The sequence below is a fragment of the Haliotis cracherodii genome, unplaced genomic scaffold, assembly GCF_022045235.1.
Source record: "Haliotis cracherodii isolate W230 unplaced genomic scaffold, xgHalCrac1.p SCAF_17, whole genome shotgun sequence".
NCBI lineage: Eukaryota > Metazoa > Mollusca > Gastropoda > Lepetellida > Haliotidae > Haliotis > Haliotis cracherodii.
The window spans coordinates 3,809,633-3,827,022 of record NW_027266272.1 but is presented as its reverse complement, the minus strand read 5'-3'; the positions used below and the strand labels follow the sequence as shown (position 1 = coordinate 3,827,022).

General features: G+C 41.9%; 1 protein-coding gene across 1 annotated transcript; it reads left to right on the top strand.

Moving 5' to 3' along the window:
* Positions 1-535: 535 nt before the first annotated feature.
* LOC139464246 (3-keto-steroid reductase/17-beta-hydroxysteroid dehydrogenase 7-like) lies at positions 536-15,027 on the top strand. The gene is made up of 11 exons (XM_071245770.1): positions 536-580; positions 1,012-1,183; positions 2,300-2,503; positions 3,627-3,719; positions 4,228-4,342; positions 5,365-5,492; positions 8,059-8,134; positions 8,575-8,679; positions 10,038-10,094; positions 12,072-12,170; positions 14,364-15,027. Exons 2-11 carry the CDS (start codon positions 1,143-1,145, stop codon positions 14,457-14,459), a joined length of 1,014 nt encoding a protein of 337 aa, XP_071101871.1. The 5' UTR covers positions 536-580; positions 1,012-1,142; the 3' UTR covers positions 14,460-15,027.
* The last annotated feature ends 2,363 nt before the right edge of the window (positions 15,028-17,390 follow it).

The window sequence follows — 17,390 nt, the reverse complement described above, 5'->3', positions numbered from 1 at the left end:
CCGCCCGGAGAGCCTTACCGCGTCATACCAAATCAAGTTAAAAGATGGTACTTGTTGTTACTCTGTCTGGCGCTCGCATTAAGGGGCTGAAACAAGGAGTGGTCCACCCTTGCCGAACTAGGCTGGTATTATGGAGTTACGTTTTGTCTGGACTAACGAGTCTATGCATAGTCCCATCAAAATCGCGCACCGAAATCAAAATCCGGTTCGTAAACTGTACCATGTCGTGCAGATTTCGATCGATTGCAGGACTTGCAAAGCATATGTGCATCGCCAATTCGTTGTTAGCAGATATTTTCCACATTTATGTTTTTAATCAAAGTGCTCACGTGATTTGATGCATTTCGCGATGAAAAGACCCGTTTTATCACAATATAGATCTTGATTATCGATCAGATCGTCCTGACTGGGCGCCACCATTTTGATTGAAACAAACGCAAGTGATACGAGAGGTGGAATCTGATTGGCCCATATAGGAGAGGCTTAGAAGGGACATAATTGGTAATAGCCACTGGTGGCGCAACGATCGGGCACAGTAATTCCAGCCTAGTTCGGCAAGGGTGGAAACTGGACTTTTAAAGTCAGTTAACTCACTTGCCTCGGGAACATGAGTGAGTGAGTGAGTATGATTTTACGCCGCTTTTAGCAATATTCCAGCAATATCACGGCGGGGGACACCAGAAATGGGCTTCACTCGGAAAGATGGCTGTGTCTGAGTGCCCAGGGGTATTCATGTTAAACTGCGGCATGGTATCTCAGTGAGCTAGCACTGTAAATCGGCATCAGTCCGGACTAGTACAAGCAGCCGCACACACGCACGTGCATGTACGTGGCTATATAAGTGCAATAATCTTGGACGCGACGTTAAACCCCATTTCACCTCACCTCACCTCACTACTACTACTACTACTACTTTTCTTCTACTAATAATGTGTTTACTAGTAATCAAGCATAATGTTATATATGCCATACCGTTTGCTATTGTTCAGAATAATACATGTAACTTGTCAGGAGTAACTCAGCACAGATCGGTCTTTGATCTGTGCGATCGGATGACACTGAAGACGTCGATCGGCTTCAGCTGAACGTGGTATGAGCGCTCACCTGAGGGTCACGTGATCGTCGTCAACCAGACCACAAAGATGGCGGCCGGTAAAGTTGCTCTTGTTACCGGTGCCAATGCGTAAGTAATTTCCCTGCTAAGAAAACTCTTATCGGTATATCAGCTAACCCATGTAGTTACATTAATGAGATGTGTTTGTTTTGAAAGGATATTTCGATAGTTGAAGTTGTTGAGAGTCGCGAAGAGAATGGGAAAGCTGTTTCGAACTGGCAGACGATCACGAACGTAAAAATTGGCTTGGTTGGTTGTCATCAGCTGGTGATCAGCTGGTGATCTTTACAGCTGTTCTACATAAGTCGTTAACTGTGAACACCAAATATCTACCGGGCAGTGTGCTCACCGTCAATGCCTTGATGTGCATGTCCCCGCTAGCCATGAGATGGTACGATAGCGACATTTGACGACGAGAAAGTAAATTTGTACGTGATCAAATTATCTTTACACACTAGCCAGGAAAACATGCAGATTGCTTTTCATGTTAGTTCAGTGTTGCATGATTAATGTTCGCATCTGCCGTCTATGTTTGTCTGCAACATAAGGTTTATATTTTCTAAATGTGTTGGATTTTGATTCTAGTTCTGTCAGGGTATTTTTAACAACTTTGAAATAGCTGTAATTTAATATTTTGTAGTACTACGTGCTTGTGTCAAAGAGTATCTGTTCCTGTAGTGAAACTGTTCCTATGTTACTTGCCTCTGGGGAATTACTCCCATGGAACACATTTTTACTTGGAAATCTTTTCCACGATACATTTTCATTGGCAATGTTTGTTCCGGGTGGAGTTAATTCCTAAGTTATTTAAAGTGCCGCATTTTGCTGTGCAGAGTTGCATCCTTTATTTGTTCAAGGGTCCTATTATCATTGATTATTGTGGATCGCTACTACATGAAGCTGATTTTGATAATAAGCCTTAGAGTTTTAAACTTTTGTCTTGTATGTTGATCATGTTTTGATGTGCTGTATGTAAAATGAATATTGTTGTGTGTCCTTTGGGACGCAGTATATTCTTTTGTGCGTCCATTCTTAATATTTGTGACGTTGTTACAACAAAAAATAGAATAATAAAATGTCGCCCCTCTCACATTTTGTTTTGAAATTTGGTGGAAAATCTAATAATATTGTTACCTAATAATTCCCAACTGGAATGCCCATATATCCATTCCATGTTCCTAACAGTGGTCTTGGCCTAACTCTGTGTGAACGTCTACTCTCGGAACACAAAGATCTGAAGCTTTGCCTTGCATGTCGGAACAAGCTCCGAGCTGAAGTGGCCCAAGAAGCTCTGAAACTTTCCCATCCTGATGCCGACATCTCTATTATCATCGTTGACACCTCCAGCCTACAGTCAGTCTACAGGGCAGCCCGGGAGATCAAACACAGGTAAGTGACATCTGTACCGGAACTGTCAGGTGTTCTTATGTAGCAGGTCATTGTCCATCACCAGATCTCCTGAACTGTCAAGTGTACTTATTTAAGAATTGACCTCTTTGTGTGAGTTCATTGGAGTATGAACCTTCATAGAGTTAGGGCCAAACTGTATGAACGTTGGAGCTTGCAACGACGATCATACAATGTGAAAGTCAATTCTTATTATTTTTTTATCACAATTTCTTACCTCAAAGGATGTAGGCCAAGATCTAAACACAATTTTATTTAGTACATGTGACTTCATGTTTACACTGACAGCCATACAACAACCAGCTGTATCACGGAGTAAAATAGTTCCTCAAAAAGAGAGGTGACATGGGCGTATGGAGGCACAACTTGCTCTTCAGAAGCATTTTACCCAGTACATTTGTTCAAAACATATCCTTATTAGATGAGAAAGGTCTGTGAAGAACTACCTCAGTTAGTCAGTCACAATGACAGTGCGTCGTAATACATTTACATCAAGTACAAGACGTCAAAATGGCCGACACGATAAACGAGTGACGGGAGAGATTTCCGAAGTTGTTAATGAACCTGTGGCGGTTACATGTGTTAGGCATCATTGATCAACTGGCCGATCATTGAAAGGTGAATAAAGATGCGTCAAACAGACACAAAGATAAATTCATAGATTGCTGGAGACGTCAATGTCAGCCTAGGCACGGATTGAGTCGATACTACGATTGTTTAGATGTGCTTTTCTTTGTTTGTTCATTAGGATAGGCCACAGCGAGGACAATCGTTAACAATCATGCAGTCATGCTCTCTGACATTTATCAATGTATACTGAAACACTGAAACCAAGAATAAAGGTTCTATATGATCAGAAAGAACGATTATGTATGTTTTCGTGCCAGGGAATTCCCAGGGGTTTCCCCAGGAATGTGGAAGTAGTCCGTCAGTGTTTACACATTTCAAGAACACGATCTCGTGAAAAACGTATGAACGTCAAATTGTGTCTTTCATACACTTATGAACGTCAATTTCGCGGACATGTGACCGACCTCTCGTCCAATGGAAAAGCGGTATATCGTGTAAACTTCAAATTAAAAAATTATATAGAGGTGTTTTGCAGGTACAGCCGCCTGGACCTCCTGTACCTCAACGCGGGCATCATGCCAGTCACTGGCTTTAACTGGTCCCACTTTGTCAAGGGCCTCTTCTCCAGGTGAGACAGTCTGTCTGATGCATGATGCATGATCAAACTAATGTGATACTCACTCAGGCTATCATTCTGTCAGTGTCACAGCAATGAGGGGACTGATGTTTGTTTGATGTTTAACACCGCACTCAGCAATATGCCAGCTGTATGACGGCGGTCTGTAAATAATCAAGTCTGGACCATCCAGTGATTGACATCACAAGCATCGATCCACACAATTGGGACATGATGACATGCATCAAGCAATTCAGCAAGCCTGACCACCCAGCCCCGTTAGTCGCCTCTTACGACAAGCATGGGACTGATGAGTTATACTGTCTGGTGTAAATTGAATCAAAAACACTCGAGCATTTTACTTGTACATTTTAGCATAAAAGTTGGATGGAAAACTCCATTGTCTTGTATCTTCCCACCAGACAGGGATTGTGTGATCATTGTGTGGCATTATTTCCCCATTTCCCACCATGTGACTGTGCACATTTTGTGACATTGCTTCCCCACGTCTCCCTGACAGTGACTGTGTGCACATGCTGACTACCGCCAAGGGGCTACTTAAACAGGCTGACTTCACCACGGAGGAGGGATTCCGCAACATCTTCGCAACCAACCTGTTCGGACATTTTGTTCTGGTAGGCAACTGATGATGTTTAACAGACAAATATGTCAAGGGATATCGCAGTACAGAGTTTGCAACGCAGTGACAATAGGTTATAATCAGTGAGTGACTATATTTTGTATAGTCTGTACAGCCTGCCTCTGTGGATAGACTGTCTGCTCAGAGACCGCCTACATGGTCTAGTCATCTTCCTGAGGCAAGGGAGTTAACTGACTTTAAAAGTCCAGTTTCCACCCTTGCCGAACCAGGCTGGCATTCCTGGGCTCTATCGTAGCACCACCAATGGCTGTTACAAATTAAGTCCCTTTTATGTCTCTCCAATGGACCAATCAGATGGAATCTCTTGTATCACTTGTATTTGCTTCAAACAAAATGGCGGCACCCAGTCAAGACGATCTGATCGATAATCAAGATCTATATTGTGAGAAAATGTGTCTTACATCGCGAATGCATCAAATCACGTGAGCACCTTGATTAAACACTTGAAAAGATTTAAAAAATATCTGTTTACAACGAGTTGGCAGTGCACATGCTGTGCAAATCCTGCAATCTACCGAAATCTGCACGACAGTTTACAAACTGGATTTCGATTTCGGCGCGTGATTTTGTTTTGGACAGCCAAAATCTCACTCCATAATACCAGCCTAGTTCAGCAAGGGTGGAAACTGGACTTTTATAGTCAGTCAACTCTCTCGCCTCGGGAAGATGGTCTAGTGGACGGAGTGCCTGCCCAGTGAGAGGGAAGTTGGTGGTTCGATCCACTGGCCGCATCATACCAAAAGACGTTGAAAGATGGTACTTGTTGTTACCCTGCCTGTCGCTCGGCATTAAGAGGATAACACAATGACTGGTCGACTCGGAGTCAGGGTACTCTGTCTGAGTGAGGCGTACTATGTATCTCAGTGTGCTAGCACTAGTAAACTGGCATTAGTCTGATCATCCAGCCACACACGCTGGCATGGATGTCATTATATAAATGCAATAAAGTGACGTTCCACCTCCCCTGTGTGCTAGTGGTTGCTTCCATGTTTCCAGATTCGCCAGCTGGAAGAAATCATAGGGTGTACCAACAAGCCAGGCCACGCAACCCAAGTTGTCTGGACATCATCCAGTGCTGCCCTGAAGGACAATTTTGACATAAAAGACATACAGCATAAGAACGGGTAAAGATGGGTGCTCTTCATTGGTGTTGCCAAAAAGAGAGTCTATTTTTTTAAATTTGGTTTTACAGATTCGCCTGCCCCTAAAATATTGAAAAGTAGAAAAAACTAGCATCTTCTATATTCTGCCAACCAACTGCAACATTGTGATGTAGCTGTCACCTTTCATGTTCATCATGTTTGCCACACGATCATTAAATAGTATTATCATACCTCCCTGTCAGAATGATGAGATCTGATTGGTTCACATGATCTTGATAAAATACTGTGTATCCCGCCTGGGAGGGAAATATATTTCTGAGCGGGAGAATAAATCACTTATACCAAGCCAAGCAAATAGACTCAATCAAAGAGCTGTTTTCTATCAATTTTGAAATTGTTACAATTCTTTTACAATGCAAGATTAAAACATTGGTAAGATAAATTTGTTGTAGCAGTATACTCGGAGTACATGTATTAATGTGCGTCTATAGGGATACTGCTACATATTAGAGCATGTTCAACTGCAAGACCACGGACTTGACCAGTGTCCATGGACTTGACCAGTACTGCGTGCTGGACAACATATTCAAATAACTTCATGAAGGACCGTAGAAATCTGAAATCGTTTTTTCCCCCCTTCTGCTGAACAGTGAGTGAGTGTGTGAGTTGGGTTTTACGTCAATTTGAACAGTAGTCCAGTCATATCACAGTGGACAGCCTAATGTGAGAGGAAAGCCAAAAGTGATGCAGGTCTCAGACGTTTACCACTTTGGTGAAACCAATGAGCACGGGTATGGTGAACCGTGATTCGAACCCATGATCATAAGTTTCTGGTGCCCAAGGGACGAAACTCTGCTCAGCAAATTACGGCACCTTAGATGACAGAGTCACCCCTCCCCTCAAGCTGAATGGGGGCCCATTCCATAAAGTGATGTTAGAGCTATTACTGTCCTCAGTCTATGCTAAAGACCAAAGATTACTTTGCGAATGGGATCCTGAATGTTTTCATTGACTTTTTAAAAAAACGCTGAACATTACTGAATTTTGCTGATCATTTTCATCTTGATCTTTCACATCCTTCATAAGAGTAGTGGACCCATGATAGGTCTTCATCAAACCCATGCTTGCCGTAAAGGCGACTATGCTTGTCGTAAGAGGCTACTAACAGGATCGGGTGGTCAGGCTCATATCATCAGTCCCATTTGCGTGGATTGATGCTCATGATGTCAATCACTCGATTATTTACAGACCGCCATCATATAGCTGGAATATTGCTGAGTGCAGTGTTAAACAACAAACAAACAATAGAGTAGTGTTGTGGTCAGTGTTGTCTGCAGTGTGTCTGAATAGTGTCAAGCATGGATGATAATGTCAGTATTTTTTACCATATTCACTGTATAAATGGCCCTGACCATCGTCCCCTTCTAACACCTACAGCAAACAGCAGCACAGTAGAGGCATGTCTTGATTACTGAGTAACTGTTATACATATTTTAGTCTCACACAAAGTTTGTTCACTTCTACACAATCTCTGAAAATTAGGCGCATATTATGGCAAATACGGTAATCATTTTATAGTGGGCCTGTGTGGATGATGCGACGTGACGAGGTAACAATGATCAGTAAACATTACCTCACTGAAAGTACAGCGACAAGTGACTGATGTGTATTTTTAAAATCCCTGTGCGTAATTTTACTTTCATTTTGCATTAAGGCAACCTGAAGCTATGCCTAAGTGGTCTTGGGGTTTTCAGTGTCTGTCTGGAGAACGGAAGGTCTGTGGTTCGATCCCCGGCTGTGTCATAAAAAAAGTCGGCGAGCCTTACCACCCAATCCCGTTAGTCGTCTCTTTGAACAAGCATATTTACCTTTTACGACAAGTACGGGATGCTGAAGGCCTATTCTACCCTGGATCTTCGTGGGTAAAAGATAGAACTTGTTGTTGGCCCCAGGACATTTAAGAGATACAACACTGACTGATTGGCTCAGAGTCAGTATACTGTGTCTGAGTGGGGTATCCATGTTAAACTGCAGCATGGTATCTCAGTGGGCTAGCACTATAAAACCAAAGGTGAGGTGAGGTGAAATGGGGTTTAACGTCGCGTCCAAGATTATTGCACTTATATAGTGACGTGCATGCACGTGTATGTGTGTGTGTGTGTCTGCTTGTACTAGTCCGGACTGATGCCGATTTAAAGTGCTAGCCCACTGAGATAACATGCCGCAGTTTAACATGAATACCCCCATTCAGACACAGTATACTGACTCCGAGCCGACCAGTCCTTGTTTTAGGCCCTTAGTGCCGAGCGCCAGACAGGGTAACAACAAGTACCATCTTTTAACGTCTTTTGGTATGACGCGGCTGGGGATCGAACCCCGGACCTTCCACTCTCCAGGCGGACGCTCTACCATTAGACTACGGAGGTGGTCTATAAAACCCAGCCACGCAAGCAAGCACGTGGCTACATAAGTGCAATAATCTTGAACTCATGTTAAACCCCTTTCACCTCACAAATTGTCCGGGAAACGTGATGATGTACATGGCGAGGTTGTAAATGATGCTGATTCCGTGTGACACGTGTTCCAGATGTGACCCCTACAGTTCATCTAAATATGCTACAGACATGCTCAGTGTGGTACTCAATGACAAGCTCAACCACAAGGTGAGTTATCTCCCTTCATTGATTCTGTTATTCAAATCTCTAGCTAACTTGGAATTTTTTTTTAAATCCTTCAAAGATTCATTTGTACATTGCAATTACAGGCAATATGGCCACCATGATTAAGGCTGTAGGACACGGAGTGTCTGTCTGTCTGAGTGGTACAATACCCCACAGTAAAGCTGGAGTAAATATGTAATGGAGAAAGCACTCAAATCTGTTGATTCCGGAAGTACCCATTCCACTTCCAGGATCAAACAGATTCAAGTGATTTCTCTGATTTGTGGTTGATATATAATTTCTCTATAATTTTACTTAATGACCTATAGTTGCATCAATTATTTGAACTTTTCACCTGTGAATCGTGACATTACTAAGTCATACCTCCATGTTTTGTTTTCTATTGGTGTTTCTGAGCAGGAGGTTTGTATGTGTTGTTGCAGGGAATCTACTCTCACAGCGTGTGCCCCGGGCTGGTCATGACGAACCTCACCAATGGCATCATGCCGCCGTGGTTCTGGACAATAATGTGGCCAATCATAATGCTGGTAGGTAGGAAGTTTAGCACCACTTGGTGTAGACCTCTAACACTTGTTGAAACACAAGAATATGTATGTATAGAGTGCTACACCTGTTCCCCTGTAGTTGCTGTGTCTTAGACATCTGGGCCACAAATTGGCATTTGTTTGTTTATTGTCTATGATTGGTTTTGGTTTTTTGTTTAACACCACACTCAGCAATATTCCAGCTTTAGGGCGGCTGTCTGTAAATAATCAAGTCTGGACCTGACAGTGTTTCACATCATGAGCATCAGTCTACGTACCTTGGATATCCGATGGCATGCATCAACCAAGTCTGACCTCCCGATACCGTTAGTCACCTCTTATGACAAGCAAGGGTTGGTGAGGACCAGTTATTAGACATGTTAGAAGGTCCCTAGCTAAAGTCACTTGTTGCAGTTCATCAGAATGATGATGGGGGGTTGCTGATGGCGGTGTTCTCCTCCAGAGAAACAAGCTTTGTTCCACAAAGTGCAACTACAACTTGAAGATCACTTTGTGGTAGGGCTGGAACGGGTAACTCGGGTACCCAGGTCTGGTGGGTACTGAGTAGGACCCGGTTCCCACAGGACTATCCGGACCCGTGGTTAGTCACGTGGTTCTGATTTTTCATATGGTTGAATAAAGATATAACTTAAATCAACTTCAATGTATGAATGACCAGATTGTTTAATACATGTATCTGGATACATTTTGCCAGGGCTATGCTAAAAATGTTCCCAATCGGACATTTTGAGACATCTCCTGAGACCAACAGTGGGTACCCAGGTAGGGTCGGATAATAGGGGGGTGGGTACCCGGGTAGTAAATTTGGACTCGTCCCAGCCCTTATTTATTCTTTATTTGTTCATCATGTTCCTGTAATCTTGCACATTGTTGAAGTAGTACCCCTTGATTCAGTTACATTTTGACGAGAATAGGTAAACTATTGGAAGCATTCTAAGAACCTTTATCATGTTTGTAACCACAAAAATATATCATTGTCAGCTGTTGGCTTCTCAAAGGAGTTTATTAAACAGTATACTGCATGGTATAAGACCAATGATTTTTCTTTTGCTCAGGGTCATACATGGATGCCGTGTGTTTGATTTTTTATTTGCACTGTATACATGGATGACATGTGTTTGATTTGCACTGTTTACTTGGATGCCGTATGTTTGATTTGCACTGTTTACTTGGATGCCGTATGTTTGATTTGCACTGTTTACTTGGATGCCGTATGTGTGATGTTTTATTTGCACTGTTTACTTGGATGCCATGTGTTTTATTTGCACTGTTTACTTGGATGCTGTATGTTTGATGTTTTATTTGCTCTGTATACAAAGATTCACCATGTTATATCTCAGGTCCGGTTCTTCGTACCCAGCACCAACTATGAGACGTACAATGGCTGTGAGGCTCAGGTAATCCTCAGGACACCATCCTCCTTTCTACAGGGAATTATATTGCCAGTATACTGTTATTTATACCCTGCCACCATAGCTCATGTTTCTCACAAACCTATCACAGAACTTTGCTCACTCTTGAGTTTGAAATCAACAACCAATCAAATGCCTCTCCTAAATGGGAGTGTGGCATAGATCTATGTTTAAAAATCACGGCATCTTACGAGGAAGCAATCAATATATTTAATCAAATCAGAAGACTGTTATTAATATATAGCTGGAAAAGATGTTTTCCTGAATATGTTAAGATATGGAGAGGAAAGTTCTTATGTATCCAAGTGTATTTTGTATTTGGGACTGTTGGCAACAAAGCAAGTCATTCAAAGCAAATTCAAAACAAGGTTATGGTGGTGGATTGTTCCAGGGCTATTATCACAACAGCCGGGGCGGTCGGGTAGCCAAGTAGTTAAAGCGTTCGCTTGTCGCGCCGAAGACCCGGGTTCGATCCCCGATATGGGTGCATTGTGTGAAGCCCATTTCTAGTGTACCCCGCTGTTATATTGCTGGAATACTGCTAAAAGTGATGTAAAACTATACTCACTCACTCACTTTAATCAGATATCAGGGTTTTACGAGACACTCAAGTTTGTGTCCAGTACACACTAATGTAGAGAATGGACACAGGAAATGAATATACTGAATCCTGAGGGATGCACAAACCATACTCACTCACTCACCCACTACAGCTGGCAGTGATATTGGTTACAGAATTACATGAACATTGTTCAAAATTAACTATGGAATTTAAAGACTTGGGCGGTCTCTTCTGTCAACTACCATAACAGAAGACCTCAAGGACTTGCAAGACTCGCATTAATTTTGAATATAGATAGATAATTACAATATAAACCTCATAAGTAGATACTTATGGCTCAGTCTCTGTGCCACTAAATGATAGTCACCTAGTTGATTGTGGGTCAGTGTTAGGCATAGGTTGTTGCTTGTTCTACAAGGCATCCCTGAAATGGCTGGACTGTCTCTGTGGTCTAGTGGATAGAGCGTCTCCCCAGAGACCAAAAGGTCAGTGGGTTGATCCCCAGCCGTGTCGTACCAAAAGACATTAAAATATGGTACTTATTTTTTCCCAGACTGGTGCTAGGCATTAATGGGATAAATCACGTTCTGGTCAGCTCGGAGTCAGTACACTGTGTCCGAGTGGAGTATCCTTGTTAAACTGTGGCATGGTATCTCAGTAGGCTAGGACTATTAAACCAGCATCAGTCTGGACTAGTACAAGCAGACACATGAACATTGCCATAAGTGCAATAATCTTGAACGCGACATGTACTGTGACCAGTTGTTCCATAAACAACAAAGCACAGCCAGCTATGACCGACATCACTTTTTATTTCTGTTGGTGGCGATTTAGTGGTGATGGTAGAGTGGTAAAAAGGCTAAAAAATACAATTAAAGCCTAATTAAGTCTATTATTATAATCTTTATAATTACTTTGGAACAAAACCATCTTAAGCAAGTGTTCTTTGATACTTTACTATCTAGCGTTAACAATGATGAGGTAGATATTTTACGACACTTTACTCACTTCAACTTCGATAAGGCAACAACAAAACTTTGAGAAAACATTTGGCGTTAAGAGCATTTTCCATGCTTACAAATATTATCAGAGAACACAAATAATTGTACTTACACTGTGGGGACTGTATAATAGGAGTTGAATTCTGTGGTCATAGCTAAAGAAATAGCAGTCAAACACAATGTGCTTTCAGCATGAAAACGCAAACCTCTTTCGACAGGAGAGCTGCCAAAGGGAAGTAAATCGTGACTGCCCCAAATTGAAGCGTCGTACAATAACCATGAGTGACAGAACACGACACTAAACCCCTTTAAATTTCACCTCAAAAGGCTGTGATATTGCTTACTGATGCTTCAAACAAAAGACTTGATACATGATATTATCATAAATCTTTGTTATAGATGTGGCTGTCCCATCAACAACCTACAACCCTGGATAGTCATGTCAAGTTCTGTAGCGAGAGCTCAGTGTTTGGACATAGATCTGTGAAACAGAAGAAGGTATATACAATATGTGAAAATTGTAACTCTCCAGTGTGCCTGAAGTCCCTGATACTGATCCTTGCTGTGTGAACACTGTACCATGCTTGTGGGTTTTGCCAAGGGACCATCTTCCTGAGGCAGGGGCATTAACTATAAAAGTCCAGTTTCCACCCTTGCCGAACTAGGCTGGAATTTCCAGGTTCGATCATAGTGCTACCAGTGGCTATTATGAGTTATGTCCCTCTTATGTTCCTCCTATTGACCAATTAGATTCCTTCTCTCATATCACTTACATTTGCTTCAAACATAATGGTGGCACCCAGTCAAGACAATCTGCTCAATAATCAATATCTATATTGTAATTAAACGGGTCTAACCCCGCTAAGTGCATCAAATCATGTGAGCATCTTGATTAAAAGCATGAAACAATTTGCAAAATATCTGTCAACGCCCAGTTGGCGGTGAACATGCTTTGCAAATCCTGCAGTTGACCGAAATCTGCACTGGAAATCCATTTTGCTTAGGAACCGGATGTCTTGTTCGTTCAGCGATTTTGATTGACTGTATAAACTCGTTAGTCAAGCCAAAATGTAACCTCATGATTGCAGCCTAGGTGGAAAGGTGGAAACTGGACTTTTACATTCGTGACCAGCCCGTACAAGCCGAATAGTGACTCGTGCCCCTCTCGTGGCCATTTTTGTGACCGGGTTCCGTCTTAGCGCAAATGGGCATTCCTAAAACAATTGTCAACTCGTTGCGTAATGGTTCACATATATTTCCCCGTATATTATATATATTTCAGATGCAATTTAAAGCACATCAGGACATGCAGAATTATACAGTATGATTGAACACATTTAACTGTGTGTTGGGTATATTTTTAGATACAAGACATATGTAAAATCAAAAATTATTTCTGAGGGATTCTTTGACGAAGAACTTGAAACCATACGCACATTCTGATTGGTTTGTCGTATTTTCGCACATTACATTCATCGATAGGGGGATGAGTCTTCTTGCAGGTTACGGAAAGGGGTGAGTGTTGATGAATGTGGACTTTTATAGTCAATTAACTCCCTTGCCCCGGGAAGAAGCCAGGGAGTAAATCTGAGACACTCTGGCTGCATGGACTCAAAAGTGGCATCGGACTTAATCACTCCATCATCTATTGTGTTCATAAACACTCAGACCTTTCACTAAGATGCGATACCTCTCTAGTTGAAGATATAACAACCCTATATTAGGTGATTCATTTGCTTTTGTTCTTACAATGTTGGTGGTCCAAAAAACATTTAAATCTCGACTGTACTTAAGAGTCAAATGAATGCGCCATTATCCTGCCTATTGACTGCACTAACGGATGTCATATCTAAGGGATGTAAGTTCATGTAACTCATATCGGTCTACATCATTTCAAACTTTGTGATGAACACTTTGCAATGAAACCTCTTTTCAAAACAAACTGATTGGTGTGAATTTTTAATAGCTTGAGAGTCAGCTGAATTAAAAACAAATCAGAAAAGTCATTTTAATTATATTTTCATTTTGCAATTTTTCATCTTCATGGATCCATAAACCTACACACAAAAATGAATTGCCTAGGAGGTCATGTCAGGCGAACTCTATTTATGACTACCGAATCAAAATGAAGGTTGCATTGGTTCTTGAGCAAATCAGAGGTCAGCTTTTTAAAACAATTCAGTCATTTCCTTACCACCTCAATTTGGACATTTTGATGTTTACGAAAGAAAACTCACATAGGACACCAAAATTCCTCAGATGGTACTCCCTTTTGGGTGTAGATGTCCTTGGTTCAGAAACAACAGGATGTATAAAATATCCACAATATTATGCTGCAGCCTTTATTATCTACATTTGGAACAGGCCTTTTAACTTCATTTTCAAGATATGGAAATCAGATATGCTGGTCTGAATACTTTCTCACTTGTGCTGAGAATTTAGAAGCATTGACACTGATTGGCTGATAAGAAAGGTTGCCTGACACAACATCCTTTATCGTCAGATCTACACGAATAGATCTGATTTTTGTGAGATTGGAAAATCGTACACTGATGTAACAGACAAAATGCACCAATTCACTCTGTCATATCTGTTCTTGAAGTACTTACAACCGAGACTAAATATTTCTGTCCTGATGTTTGGAAAACCGATAATTTGTTATAATAACCATTTTGTTTTCTGTGTTGTCAGCTGAACATCGACATGGAGCAGGCAGAGTCTCTGTACGCGCAGCTGGAGTCTCTGGAGGGGGAGTTCCGACAACAACACCACAAATCTGGACAATAGCACAACACATCTTCACAATACCACAAATTATGTGGACGAAACCATGACATCTAGACAATAGATAGAGCTACCTCACATTCATACTTAAGGGTTTGGTGACATCTTATTACGTCAGTGTCTCCGTGTCCGAGGCACCCACTCTACCATCATAGTGAACACTTAAGTATAACTATTTTTCAAAATGTTATTGTTACTTATTCTTGAAAGTAATTACCTGCCCTAATGTCAAGGTTGTAAACAACACTGTGTGCTATCTCCTGGCTGTCCCCCTGCAACCAGACACTGACAACTCCCCAATGAATTGTTTGTCTAAACTTTGATGACAGCCAACCGTAACAAGTGTCATGGATCAGCATTAAATGTGTACCGCTTACTTGTAACTATTTTTCATGTATTAATTCTTTAACCAATGACAATTAAGAAGGAGATTTAGTAAGTCACAATTCATGTATAGATAGTATCTCTAATATCTCGAGATAGATTGAGAGATAGATAGTGATCAAGAGTGCTGGCCCTTGCGTCAAACCGCTACATTACATATTATTGAACACCATGTACAATTTGTGCCAAATACCGGTACTATTGAGTCTACCAGCCCAAACTTCTATTTTTGCCATTTTTCGAAGGAGATAATAGTCTCGGTATGTGGACTTGTATAAGCCGATCTTTATATATGTTGTCAAACCATCTGTTATATTATATTATTTATGTGTATATTTACAAATGTGTGGATATTATGAGCTGAGTGTCTTTCTGTGTATAGGGATGTTACTTTCATTGAGGCTGAACTTCAACCCCTTGTCTACTTGACAAGTTCCCGGGTGAGGTTTTCCTAATCTTTAAGGTTTGCAATGGCGACCTGTAGTTCACTGATGAACTCACCAATAAAGGAAAGGATTTAATGCTTTCTTGAATACAGCGTTGAATTACATCTGAATTCAAGAAAATAAGAACTTTTTAAACTACAAACACCGTTGTGTCAAACTTTAATGTGTCGAACTTTCGGTTGTCTCGAAGTAAAAGACGTGTCCCTGCATATTCCTTCTATTGTAATCATTTGTCGGTTGTCTCGAAGCTTGGATAACTCAAAATATTTGCGTAGGTCCCTTCAACTTCCACACAACGGTGTTTAGCTGTTTACATTTTAAACAAAATAATGCATTTTCCGATGAAATCTCAGCTCAAGCCTGTTATAAGTACTATATGTTAGGATTATCAATTGTCTTAACATATACTTACCACATAGAAACACATAGGGGTTGTTTGTATGGACATTTCAGGGCCACTTCTTGCCCCTCCATCAGGTTAATGTTAGCATCACCTCCATCGCCCACTACCCTCCTCCAAGTGATGACAATGACACTGACTTACTGGGTGTACGAGGACGAGGATGACCGCAGTTTTGTGGAGGACAGGGAGGTGAACGGCCTAATGAAGGGGAAAGAAGAAGCCTGTTAGCATCACCTACATCGACCACTACCCTCCTCCAAGTGATGACAATGACAGCATCTACTGGTGTACGAGGACGAGGATGACCACAGTTTTGTGGAGGACAGGGAGGTGAACCGCCTAATGAAGGGGCAAGAAGTAGCCTATTAGCATCACCTACATCGACCACTACCCTCCTCCAAGTGATGACAATGACTTATTGGGTGTACGAGGACGAGGATGACCACAATTTTGTGGAGGACAGGGAGGTGAACGGCCTAATGAAGGGGAAAGAAGAAGCCTGTTAGCATCACCTCCATCGCCCCTACCCTCCTCCAAGTGATGACAATGACAGTGACTTATTGGTTGTACGAGGACAGGATGACCACAGTTTTGTGGGGAACAGGGAGGTGAACCACCTAATGAAGGGGAAAGAAGAAGCCTGTTAGCATCACCTCCATCGCCCCTACCCTCCTCCAAGTGATGACAATGACTTACTGGGTGTACGAGGACGAGGATGACCACAGTTTTGTGGGGGACAGGCAGGTGAACGGCCTAATGAAGGGGCAAGAAGTAGCCTGTTAGCATCACCTACATTGACCACTATCCTCCTCAAAGTGATGACAATGACACTGACTTACTGGGTGTACGAGGACGAGGATGACCACAGTTTTGTGGAGGACGGGGAGGTGAGCGGCCTAATGAAGGGGCAAGAAGTAGCCTGTTAGCATCACCTACATCGACCACTACCCTCCTCCAAGTGATGACAGTGACTTACTGGGTGTATGAGGACGAGGATAACCACAGTTTTGAGGAGGACAGGGAGGTGAGCGGCCTGATGCAGGGGCAAGAAGTAGCCTGTTAGCATCACCTCCATCGACCACTACCCTCCAAGTGATGACAATGACACTGACTTACTGGGTGTACGAGGACGAGGATGACCACAGTTTTGTGGAGGACAGATGAAGGGGGAAGTAGCCCTGAAATGTCGTTACAAAGAGTGAAGCAGTTGTTATCCATAAAAATGTGATGTCTATACGTTCTTCCTTCCTTTAAATTCCTCTCAAAGACCACACACGGGTTAGACATTTCCTCATATGATGTGTTTACACTCAATGAAGAAACAGTTTTTTTAGTGTTTGAATGCAATGCCTGAATGAAGCACCTCATGTCAGTTGTCAGGATTCACTTCAAGTATTTTAATAAAAGAATAGTGTTATTTTTGTGTTTTGATTTGACAAGATGTTAGGGGCGGTCGGGTAGCCTAGTTGTTAAATCGTTCGCTCGTCACGACAAGGACCCGGGTTTGATTCCCGACTTGGGTACAATGTGTGAAGCCCATTTCTGGGGTTCCCCGTCGTGATATTGCTGGAATATTGCTAAAAGCGTTGTAAAAATCACTCTCACTCACTGACAAGATGTTAATACTGATATGAACAGGAAATTTTCTTTTCATTTTTTCAGTTCACTATTAGTGGGAATGGGGATGGGGTGTAGTTATCT

What these genes read in the sequence shown, in the direction of transcription:
- LOC139464246 (XM_071245770.1), top strand. Translation starts at nt 1,143, where the DNA reads ATGGCGGCCGGTAAAGTTGCTCTTGTTACCGGTGCCAATGC. An exon ending in GACATACAGCATAAGAACGG is followed by an intron (nt 5,493 to 8,058) that starts GTAAAGATGGGT and finishes CACGTGTTCCAG; the next exon opens with ATGTGACCCCTACAGTTCAT. An exon ending in ATGACAAGCTCAACCACAAG is followed by an intron (nt 8,135 to 8,574) that starts GTGAGTTATCTC and finishes GTGTTGTTGCAG; the next exon opens with GGAATCTACTCTCACAGCGT.